The 12,466-nt window shown below is 36.3% G+C and overlaps 1 protein-coding gene across 1 annotated transcript in view; it reads right to left on the reverse strand.

The window, feature by feature from the left end:
* Nucleotides 1-12,466, reverse strand: part of kdrl (kinase insert domain receptor like) — a 158,245-nt gene that overhangs the window by 39,025 nt on the left and 106,754 nt on the right. Inside the window, exons 19-23 of the mRNA XM_039766115.1 lie at nucleotides 10,961-11,074; nucleotides 7,540-7,628; nucleotides 5,122-5,281; nucleotides 1,528-1,625; nucleotides 522-644 (exon numbers count right to left, since the gene is read on the reverse strand). Coding sequence (XP_039622049.1) covers nucleotides 522-644; nucleotides 1,528-1,625; nucleotides 5,122-5,281; nucleotides 7,540-7,628; nucleotides 10,961-11,074 — 584 coding nt within the window. The remainder of the gene's footprint in view (nucleotides 1-521; nucleotides 645-1,527; nucleotides 1,626-5,121; nucleotides 5,282-7,539; nucleotides 7,629-10,960; nucleotides 11,075-12,466) is intronic.

Here is a 12,466-nt window from a genome sequence, read left to right on the forward strand (position 1 = left end):
TTTCTTGTTTTAACAGGCCGAGCCTAATAGGACAAGGTTGTTAGCAAAACACAGAGCGTCCATCTTCTAATTACACAATTAACACAAAAACAGTTGCCCTTTCTGTTCTACGTTCTGGCTCATGTTAAAAGATCTTTTATTTCTGAGAAGAAGGAATGTTTTTGTGGTACTCTGGACTTGGTCAACTCAGCCCATCAAATGTATATGTCAAGCTAAGAAAGATCCTCTTTTGTTTAAACACCTTAATAAATTTTGTCCATGCATTGTATATATGCTTTTGTATTTTTACACAAATCAAAAAGCATAATTAACAGTTTTATATGTTGTCATCTGACAGTCATTCACAACTTCATTAAGCAGATTATAAATGAAGTTTGCTACTTCTTTTATAAAGAAAATGAATGACACACTTAACACTTTTTTGACAATCCAAGTTTTATGCAAAAATTAAACTTGTGAATTGTTAAAAAAAAAAAAATTGTGGTGCTTTTATAATGATAATTTTTTAAAGCTTAACTTACATCTCCTTTGCGAACATAATCTGGATCTTTGTAAATATCTCTGGCAAGTCCAAAGTCACATATCTTTACAACATTGTTTTCAGACAAAAGGATATTTCTTGCTGCCAAATCTCGGTGGATACACTAAAAAATAGAAATAAAATAAAAGAATGCTGTATATAGCAAAATTAATAAAGAATGTTATATATACTGTATCATGTTATATTAAAAAGAGAAACATAAGTAATACAATTGAAATGACAGGCTAAATAAATGACTATTGTATACTGTGTACATTGTATATGGAAACATGGTTATGATGTACACACGTTCATTTAGTCTTCATTATGCTCAACAATTTTATTCAATAACATTTCTACTGACAGGCAATAATCAAATCTGTGAGGCTGAAGTAAAAAGAACTGATAACATAAATGTAAGTGTATGTGTTTTAGATATTACACCACTTGATTTACTTTTGAGTTTGAGTTGAACTTTTATCCTTAAATGAAATGGTCTTGGAAAAGTCCTGACCAAAGAAACAAAAACACATTTCAAAACCCAATGTCTGCAAACACCATTGAAACTTGGCTACTGAAAACTTCTTCCTTGCCCCTCTTTCATCAGAAAGACATTATTTACCGTTTACATAATATTCTAACGTTTCTGTTATTCTCTCATGCAGTCCTCACTTCATAACTATATTATTGTCATTACATTTTTAATGGTCTTTTTTTCTCGAAGCATCAACTACAACACATTTAAATTGTTGCTAGGAGTTCATATCATATAAAGAGCACATCTTCTTTCATTGAGTTCAGCAATGCTGGCTGCCTCTGTGCTATAAGATTGCGTACAAAACTGTCCTTTAGACAGACAATCTGTTAATTACATCACTGTACAGTACAATTCACTTTGTTCTTTACTTATGAACACTCCAGCAATGTAAAATTAAAATTGATGGCTGTTTAATGGTAATGCACCAAAAGTACTGTAATCTAAGATAAAGAAACAGAGAGCATCTTACTCTGCGGGAAGCCAGGAATTCCATACCCTTTGCCACCTGAAAACTGTAACAGATCAGGTCTTCCATTGTCAGAATCCGCTTATACAAGTCTTCAGGATCTGAAAAGGGGAAGAATAATGATTTCAAAATGGAGAACCGTATCTTTATTTCCTGCTGCTATGATAAATCATACTTTCCAAAATTTGAAATTCATACAGGTATCTTTCCCTCATTATACACCAACATTCTAAAGTCAGTATTGTCTCTTTCTCTAAAATCCCTTAGCTTTGTCATAAGACATGAATCTGTTTCAGCATCTCGAGCAGTCAACCCGTAATCCATGAATGCTTTTTAGATATCAGTCGGAATGAACAGGCAAAAAGTAACAACTGCAGAAATAAATCCATTACATATAGTAGGAGGAAGAAAGGACTGCTGGAACTAAGAACAGTTCGACTACTGATACCGAATGAACTCAGACGTCACTTTTTTAAGCCGCTCTTACAGGTGGGGCTCCCCCTCTGCTGCCTTTAGTTTTCCAAGTAAAAATGGTACAGTAAAGCTCACCTTCTGGGGTTCTCTGTTCTGCATATTGGTATAAAGTAACCTTTTTCTAACTTGCAAAAATAGTATCAATGTGCTGTGTTAAATTTACAATAAAGGTAAATCATGCATATTGAATAGAAAAGAATAATTCTCATACTTGATAAGCATAGACTTATTTCACAAATAGTATTGCAATGATGGGTTTTTAAAGCCAATTGCTAATTATGACGGAAGTCTCTTTCTTGTAATATATGATGTTGATTTATATATATTTAATACAAACAAGGAAATTATGTTAAACACAGAGTAAAACAGAGCAGTTTCTATTTGATTAACATAAACGGATACAACAGTATAAAGATCACATTATAATTGAGATATGGCTAATTGGAAAAAAGAAAACTCAGTTTTCCTTGAAAAATACATCATGTTCACAGTCAGTAATAACAGGTAAAGTGTCACAGTTCACTCCATTTCCTCATAAGGGCTGCGCCTGGAGCAGAGGGAAAACCCTTTGGGGAAAGTCGAGAAACTCCAGATTCCTTAGAGTATGTTTGTCTCTGTTTTCAAGACAGGACCAGAAACATAATCCAGAGGAAATGGAAGGCCTGAAAACCTGGCCCAATACATTTAAATCAATTGCAAAAGCAGGCCACTATTATTCACATGACTGCTGCCAAGTATAAAAGAGGAGCTAACTGGATAATGGCAGTTCAGTGGTGGAGGCTGCAGAAGGAGGAGCTTTGCCATGACACTCAAAGGCATTACAGCAAAGAGGAACCTTACCCTGAATACTAGGAAAAAGGCAACAGCTGGAAACCTTGTAAAAGGCTGTACTTGGACAGTAAGACTGTTCTATTTGATACTTGCAGTGATAAAAAGACAAGCTCTACTAACTCATATAAGGCCATAGCTTGTAACATTGTCTTTGCTATTTGTTTAAAGTCTTCTCAATTAAAAATATTCTGCAGGGGAATGGAAAATCTAATAGGTGAGCTTGTGCTTTGTTTGGCTGAATTCCCTCTGCATATGTGATAAACTAATTCAAATTGCTGCCCTATATAAAGTGCAACATTCTCATATTCAGTGTGCTATTAAAAAGCAGATTTTTTTTGTCAAAATACTGTATTGTCTTGTTGTTTAACTTGTTAATATCATATTTGTTTCTAGGTGTTGGACAATAACAGCCAAATGAGAACTATGACTTCACATTGATTGACTGCTGTAAAATAGTCCAAATGATTAACACTTCAATTACTTTTAAACCCAAAAGGCTTGAAAAACTGAAATAATATTAGAGTGTGTTGTATTACAGCTAAACAAAAGAGAGAGAATGGCTGGCCGGAGTTAGACTGATAATATTGATCAGCCCCCTGGGAAAAGCCACCACATGTTTTCATTTAGCTTTCTTAAAATGATATACATGGTGGTTTAGAAGCTAAGAAAATGGGCGTAAAGCCATAAGGTTGTGACCTTGCAGACTAGCTGTTTTGCACTACTTGACCTGACATCAATCAGCCTGCACTTCAGATGTAAGGATAATCATCTTTATAAATTATATTGGATTTCTCATGTAAAATATTAGCACTAGTGGCTCAGCAGGTAGCATTGTCAAATCACAGTGACTTAACCATGGTTCACTTTCATTTGTAAGAAGCTGCTGTGATCCCCTTGCCTTTCCAGAAAACACAGCTTATACGCATTGACAACTAAACTGGACTTATATGAGTGATTGTGAATTTGTTCCTTCCAATGTGTTCTTTGTATTTCATGAATTGAATTGAGAATGAATGGTAAACCTCATCTGAATATCTGCAGATGGAATTAAAATTGGTATTGCACCCAGCTCTAGGGAAGCAGAAATTGAATTAAATTTAAATTAGAACTGAACAGAAACTGAATTGATCTCCACAATATCCAATGAAATTCCACTTTGAACAAAGGTTGACTTGCTAAACATAAATTATTTATGAATCAAATATCCATCCATTATCCAACCCGCTATATCCTAACTACAGGGTCACGGGGGTCTGCTGGAGCCAATCCCAGCCAACACAGGGCGTAAGGCACGAAACAAACCCTGGGCAGGGCGCCAGCCCACCACAGGGCATGCACACACACACACACACGGGACAATTTAAGATCGTCAATGCACTTAACCTGCATGTCTTTGGACTGTGGGAGGAAACCCACACAGACACGGGGAGAACATGCAAACTCCACGCAGGGAGGACCCGGGCCTCCTAACTGCAAGGCAGCAGCGCTACCCACTATGCCACCGTGCTGCCCATGAATCAAGTAAAAGACAGTTAAACAAATCTAATGTTGGGAAGCTGATTAAAACACCATTACCCAGAATTCCATACAATCATGAGTTTCAGGTCTAAAAATAAAAAATATTGGCAAGGGTGTTAGTGGTACCTTAATGGTTATTCAAATATAACTGCCACTGTGGGAAGGAGGGTACCATCTGATGGACATCCCAAGTCTCCTGGGAGCTCCTGGAATCTCCCAGAAATCAGTGCCCTCTCCCAGACTTACTCAAGTGATTCCCAGTCTTCTGGAAACTCCTCTCGTTTCCAACTTGAAAAAACATGGGTGTTTCCTAGAAATGCCTCCTTGTGCCTTTACTACATGCATATCTCTCACCCAAGCTTCCCAGAAAGTGATTCTGCAAGGATGGAATGTCTGCCGTTATGAGATGTTAAATTGTTAAATGTTGTGAGATGTAGGGAATGTTGCACTTAGCATTGTCCTTGCTGTATGTCTGAAATACTGCCCCAAATAAATACTCCCCTAAATTTAAAAATATGCTTTGGGTTTAATGTGCAATGGGTCAAAAGGTTTCCTTGAATAAATAATTTACAAAAATGTTTGTAAAAATAAACATTTTACTTCAAAACACCATATGCTGGAGAGACAAATAGGATACAAAAATAACAATGCTGATAGTAAGATGTATTTAAAAATATCAGAGGATGTCTTCGATCAGATAATCAGACAAAACAATTAGCCGAGCTGCAAGTATTGTGTGAAGGGCCAAGTGGAAGGAAAAGCCTTTGCTGTTACCTTCCTCTTCTTCCTCTGAATCACAGTAGCTCTTATCTTCTACAAATCCTGAGCTAGCAGAGCTTCCTGTGCTCGCCACGCTTTCCAGCCTCCTCTTCATCAGATCTGACAGATCAGAAATGGAATGGCCGCTTCCAGCTTGTACAGAATTCTCTTGGCTCTGGGGTGAAGACAAAACACATAAGAGTAAACCTCACATCCAAGCAGAAGTCAACATGTGTAACCTCACCTCACCGCAGCCCACCTCCAATCTGTCATTTAAGTTGAATGTAACATGACACTTGGGTAAAAGTCCTGCTGTTATGCCTGATTGGTTCATCTTTATTTTATAACGTGGTCTTGGCCTAAAAAGCCTTTTCAAAGTATTTTTGTGCACAAAGGATTTTCTGAACCACAAAACCTTGAAATATGGAAAACAATTGACAAGGTCACCTAGAATGTACTGCAGAGTCCAAGCCCAAACTTTTTGTAATAATTAGCCTCAAAGTGAACTTAATTTAGATTGATATTGTAAGAGAACTGAGGAACAAATCATTTGCACAGAAAAAAAAGCATAGACCGATCATAACTTCCTAGCCTACATGGATTAGGTTTGAGTCCAAGCGTGCTGACCGACCTTTGATAAGTGATAGATGAACCTGTTACAATACTAGATTCTAACTAATCAATCAATGACAGAAGGAAATCACCTTCAAGGCCTGGTTAGTTGTAACTTCAAAATGCACATTGATATTTGTGTCATACTTGTCTCACTACATGATCATTAATATTAAAGATACCACGGCAGGGGACTTATTCGGGATGGCGGGATGCCATCTAATGTATGCAGCAAAGTACAAGAATCAGGGCATAAAATGTCCGGGTGGGAATATTGTGATTGTGAATAATCTGTGTGATTCTTCTAGGGGAGTCAGCTCTATGCTGTTTATTCACCCAATTTTGTTACTTCGTTTGCAATCGCTCTCTTCTTTATTTTAGTAAGAAACAAACCTCTTTAGCTTTCTTGGTATTATTTCAGTCCTTTGATGACTCATCTCTTCCTCCCCAGTGGGAATTCATATTAAAATATCCATATTGTCGTGATACCAGTACTGTACAGTATATACTCGGTAACACAAATCCCATTCAATATACTGTAGAGTGTGCTAGAGTCCAAATATTAAAAATATGTAAAACGAGGGGACGATTATATGAGAAACACAGAGTGGTAACCCCATAATCATAAAATGAGGCATATACTATATGTTCCTGTAGTTTTGACTAAACAATGGTTCAGCACCTAACTGGCCACATCAACACTCCCCAAATGCTCACACAATCTATTCATTCTCTCTGTCACATAATTCTTTCATGACTAAAACCATCCCACCAGTCAGCCCACCCAAGCCTTTTAAATTAAATTACTTGTTGGAAGGAAGTGGCCTTTAAACTAGGACAGGATTTTTTCTGGGGGCAGGAAAGAGAGTATAAAGTCTCATGGACACCAAGCTACTGACCATCTTTTTAAGGATTAGTCTTCAATTGCAGTTTTAGGTCTCTTTTGTCTCTGTTTTGTGCATCTGTCCCAAATGAGATATCTGTGCTGCCATATACTGGCTTGCTGATAGGTTGGCCTACTACTAGTCCAGTTGTCTTCCAGGCTTTGTCTGGTGTCCCCCCTGTCTTTCTCGCCTCTGCCTACTTATACCTTTTGTGCCCCCTTGTCCTAAGCCGTATTTCTACTTATTATGACACTTGAAACACATTGCCAGACTATGGTATAACAACACCACATGTAACTCAAGTTCAGTTCTGGCTGGTTAAGACAAATCTTAATAAAGAAAGATACTGGATACATTTAATCTGTATGTCCTTAAACAATTATAACCAAATAACATTTTAGACTAATTATCCTGTTGCAAATATTCTTAATTTGCTTTAAATAAACCTGCTGTTTAATAACATCCTTTAATAACTTACAAGGAAGGAGATCTATTGAAATAGAAACAGATGTGTAGATTAGTGTTCTGCACATTTTTTTATGCTTGCAAAAAACGTTGTGTACATGGTTAAAGCCAAGTTGGTGGGAGGAAAGGGATGTTTATGCTTGGGAAGCCACTACTTGCTGTTCAGAGACATCATATGCATTACATCAGAAAAGTTTTTTTCATAAACACATATTTTCTGCGTTTTGCATGGGTATATGACACATCCTGACAGCAAAACCTCAGCATGTGGGGTACTGGTGTAAATCAATAACTCAATCAATTAATCAATAAAACAAAAGTGGCATGAATGTAACTGCTAAATGAGCATGTACAGTAAGACAGTTAAAAAATTAAATGATGTTCCCCAGTCCAAGTTTGCACACTTGAATGATTATACCTTGGAGTTAACTTTGGATATTTCCTTTTAGGTCCAAATTCATGCATGACTAACCTTAAATGTAATAAAATCACTTCTTTTGCCACGCAGGTAATTTGACAAGTTCCCGTACTTGCAGAATTCAACTATCATCATCAAAGGCCCTTAAAAATACAAAAAGACACATAATTTAATCATACAAAGACATTGTGAACAATCGACGTCACACTTATTCATTTTATTCAATACACAGTGTTGCTCAGAGTTCATTTTTATTCAAAGTCAAGACAGCAGTAGGACATGCTCTGTTACTGCTGGGAATTTAATTTAAAACAGCAGTTGATAGAGGTTTCAAGGAGCTGGAATTCTGTTTTTGAAATTCATTGTTTTTGACTAGTCTCTCCACACCATGAAGTCTTCCTCTAACCTCATCTTTCAAACATACATTTAAATGGTGTCTTCTTGAAGGTTTTCTTTTATACATTTCATCCCACAAAATATATGAGAAATTAACACATTTTTGGCTGGAGCATTTCCTTTCTAGTTTACATCCCAAGTAGAAATAGGAAAGACGCATAAAATAGCTTACTGAATATGCAGTCCCTACATTGTATAGAAAGTGTATTTTTTAAACCAAAATCCACAAATGTGATAGTCTGTCAGGGGGCTTGACCTAAGGTTTTGTTTTCATGTCCTTTTGAAGAGGGTTCTCCTTGGTTTTGTTACGATGTCCTGTAGTTTTTGTCTTTCCATTAATTGTTCTGCATTTGTTAATACCTTTATCCCAGTTCTATTTGTTAGTTAAATTTATCTCCTTGTTTTTCTTATTGGATTGTATTATGGTCTTTGATGATGGAGGTGCAAGATGGCTAATTAGATAACTGTCCCCGGGTGTTTCAATCAGCCTTACTGCCGCCTCCGTATTCTGTTTGAAACCCTTGTTGCCATTGCCTTAATGCAGTGGCATTCAAAAGTTTAGTGTTCTTCTGCTTTGTTTTGTTGTTTGCATTTCATTTCATTTCATTTTGTGATCTTTTACCTTTGGAGATTTCTTTTACCGGGGCGGCACGGTGGCGCAGTGGTAGTGCTGCTGCCTCACAGTTAGGAGACCGGGGTTCGCTTCCCGGGTCCTCCCTGCGTGGAGTTTGCACGTTCTCCCCGTGTCTGCGTGGGTTTCCTCCCACAATCCAAAGACATGCAGGTTAGGTGGATTGGCGATTCTAAATTGGCCCTAGTGTGTGCTTGGTGTGTTTGTCCCCTGCCCAGGATTGGTTCCTGCCTTGTGCACTGTGTTGGCTGGGATTGGCTCCAGCAGACCCCCGTGACCCTGTATTCGGATTCAATGGATGGATGGATGGATGGATGGATGGATGGATGGATGGATGGATTTCTTTTACATTTTGATTTTGTATTACGATTTTTGCCTTTGGATTTTGATCAGTATTAGCAGCTTTGGCTTACTTTTATGATTTTCTTTTGTTCATTTTTTGAAAAACATTGCTGCATGTTGACTTTTTATTTTACTTCTATACTCTTTGTTTCTGTTTCCTTCTTTAATTTAATTCTTTGTTTTCTTTCTTATTTTTGGCTTTTTATTGTTTGGTTTTTGTTTTTTAAACTAGAATATTTTGTATATTTTTTCATGTATTTATAAAATCACTTAATTTAATTTAATGAATGATGTTCATTTTTGTGGTGGCCAGTGTTTTTCTAGTCATTACTTTCTTCAAGGTGGCACTATAAATGTGGGTGATATTAAAACTGGGGATGAAAAAAATATATTTTAAGATATACATAAGAACAGCATGGTGCCAAAAAATCTGATTATGGACGAACCCATAATATATCTATTTGGACAGATATAAGTGCCTGGATAAACTAACAACTTTCAAAAGACAAATTTAAGCACCACAGAAGTGTAAAATACCAAACACCAAAGTGGAAGAAACATTAAAAACAAACAAGAACATGCACTAAAAATGAATTCCACATAGATAAAGTGCATGTAAAAAATTGCAAAAAAAATTCAGACAGATCTGAAAAGTAGATTTGTTTTCCAGTGACTGTAATTAGAAAGTGACACCCTAACATATAGATTTATGACTAAGAGGGTTTGCCTGTAAGTACATGAAACATCAGTTTGGAGGAAGTACATGAGACCTCATCAAACCTTTGAGCCAGGAGGCAAACACAGACTGTTCTTAAGCTAAGGATCTGAATACACAACCTCATGGTTTGATATCCTAGGCCAAATGCCTTAACCACTACTCCACACTGCCCACCAATAATAGTAGACCTTTGTAAAAAAAAAAAAAAAATACAAGTATTGCAAACAAAAGTTACTTCTGATACATCTGATTAACCAACAGCACAACAACCGACGTTCAAAATATCCCAGGCTACGCTAGGCAACACAGCTGGTACATAATATTTCAAAACAAATAACTATGAATGTATTATCAAGATTTTATGATTGTGAATTAGGTTTTGATTATAGTTTTTTTATATATCTCTTAGCATTTATTAGTATTTAAATCAATTTATTATTATTTTAATGAGGTTATCACAGTACCACTGGCTTTCGACCCCGGCCAGTTCTCTTACTTTCTTTTCTGTCTCATCTTCTAAATTATTCAATCAATCAATCAACATTTATTTATATAGCACATTTTCATACAAAAAAATGTAGCTCTTATTGTTTCTTTTTAAAAATGATGGCGCATCTTTCATGTCCAAAAATGTACACGACAAAGTACATAGAAGTGTAGTTGCATGTAGAATCCAAAGGATTTTCAGGACTTTCAGTAAACATGTACTGACAGTAAACAGTATTAGATAAATAATTACAGTACTTTTCTATTATCGTAACGCTTTTCTATTATCGTGACACAAATCGGTTGGGCTGCAACCCCCACTGTCTTAAATTATTAGACTGGCCTACCCCAACTACAAATACTTAACTTAAATTTAGTGGGGCTGGAGCATAGTTACCTATAGGTCCCTAATATTAATGTCCCCTTTGGGTGCATGACGATAATATGTTTTGGGTCACAATAATAGAAAAGTACCATAATTCCATCTCCTCAAATTTTCCTATGTTCCTAGTAGGATTTCTCACCATTATCATAGGTCTGAAATAAGAGGTAATTTCTAGAACCTGGAACTCTTTAAACAGGGCTAAATGATCAATGTACAGGAAAGGCTATGCCACTAGAAGCAAGGCAACAATTTGCTAAATTTTAATTTTCGCACTTTAAATGAGAAATTATTTAACCTAGGAGATGAATATAACACTGTGATAAGAGCCTTGCCTGTGAAGTGTAGATGTGAGAGATGACATTACATTTATTGCACAGAAACCTCTTAATTTGTTCTTCCCTGTCTAGGAGTCTGCCCACTAAATAGTGTCCTACATCATCACTAGCTGTTTAGTCCAGTGCAGCTAGAAGTCTCTCCAACATTAACTAAGAAAATGATTAATATTAGTAGGTCTTACCTCCAGGTTTGGTACATGCTCCCAAAAGGTTGACAACATTTAGATGGTGCCCAATATGGATCAGGATTTTCAGTTCTGACATCAGAGCTTTGCACTCATTGGCAGTGGCTCCCTCTAATGAAAAGTACACACAAAAAAAAACTGATTTATTCGTATGCACTTGCTAAACAAAACAGTGTGAACTATAAACAGACAACATAAAAGCTGAGCTGGTAAAAGTAAAGGTTCAGTCTAAAGAGCTGAAATGAAATGTGAATATAGGACACAGCAGTGTGTGATGAATTATTAAAGGCATCTGGCATATTCTGCAATTATTTTCAGGTCCTCAAAATCAAATTAAAGTTCTGGTCATCCTGTAATGTATATTTTTATTTATCTCACCTTCTTTCTACTCAGTTGGAACATGAGCTGACTGTCTTTATGGCCTTTTTCTACTTACTAATAAGCTTGGGTGAAGTCCCTTTCTCAAGGTTCATACTGTACCTTCATGCATAATTTGAGACAAAAGCCAAAGTATCAAAACATGAAGTAGCCACCTCTAACATTCTAAAGTAACAATTATGGAAAATTTACAAAAAAACGTTTTTCCTTACAAATGCTGCACATGCTGTAAATCTTGCTATCAGACTGTTCCCGTTCATTGCTCCCCAGGAATATCTGTGTGAAATGAACAGTGACCCTCCTTTTGTAAGACAGCACTCATTAAAATCCCTGGAAAAACTCAATGTCAGTGGCAGTATTTGCTTTGTAAATAAATACAGGCCTGTGATTAGCAACATGTTGAGTGAAGGAATACTGATGGTATCATTTTTTACTGCTCCTTAATAAATTCTCCTAAAAAATGTATTCCAAGGGTATCTCCAAAGGCATATTTATTAAAAAAATAGGCACAGGTTTTACATCTATAAAGGATGTATTCTTAGGGTGAGATTGTCTTATCGACTAATTGAAAAGAAACTTATATTTTAACTTTTGGAAGGTTTTTTTTTATGCGAGGCATGGGTAGGATTAGGCCTTCAGAGAATTAAATTTAAATTTAAAAAAGTACACATCTGTAAATGCTTTGCTTTTCCACCTCATTTATTGATTCCATATTCAAATGCCCATAAACACTTTAAAGCACATATCCAGACACCATGTGTACATATGCACATTGACTGTATCATGAGCTAATCTGTTATATATTTTTAATCAAAGTTCAGTGTTCTTCCATAAAAAGTGATATGCAGCTGCAGTATATTTTTTAAGCCAAAGAACAAGGTGCAATGCCACTGTCCATGGGTTCTGCAGGACCTGAGTTTCTTAAGATAAAGACTATGGTGGAGAAATCAATGAACTGTCATTAATGTCAAAAGGCAAGTGCTCTTGTTTCATTACCAGCTTCTCAATTTAAGTGATAATCTAAGGCCTTAGCAAATCACAGAGATAGCACTGGTGAATCACTGCTCCATAGACCTTGGTTCAGTTCCTAGCAGTAGCCATTGTTCTTTGGAGTTTGGGCATATT

This window comes from Polypterus senegalus, chromosome 10 (genome assembly GCF_016835505.1).
Source record: "Polypterus senegalus isolate Bchr_013 chromosome 10, ASM1683550v1, whole genome shotgun sequence".
NCBI lineage: Eukaryota > Metazoa > Chordata > Cladistia > Polypteriformes > Polypteridae > Polypterus > Polypterus senegalus.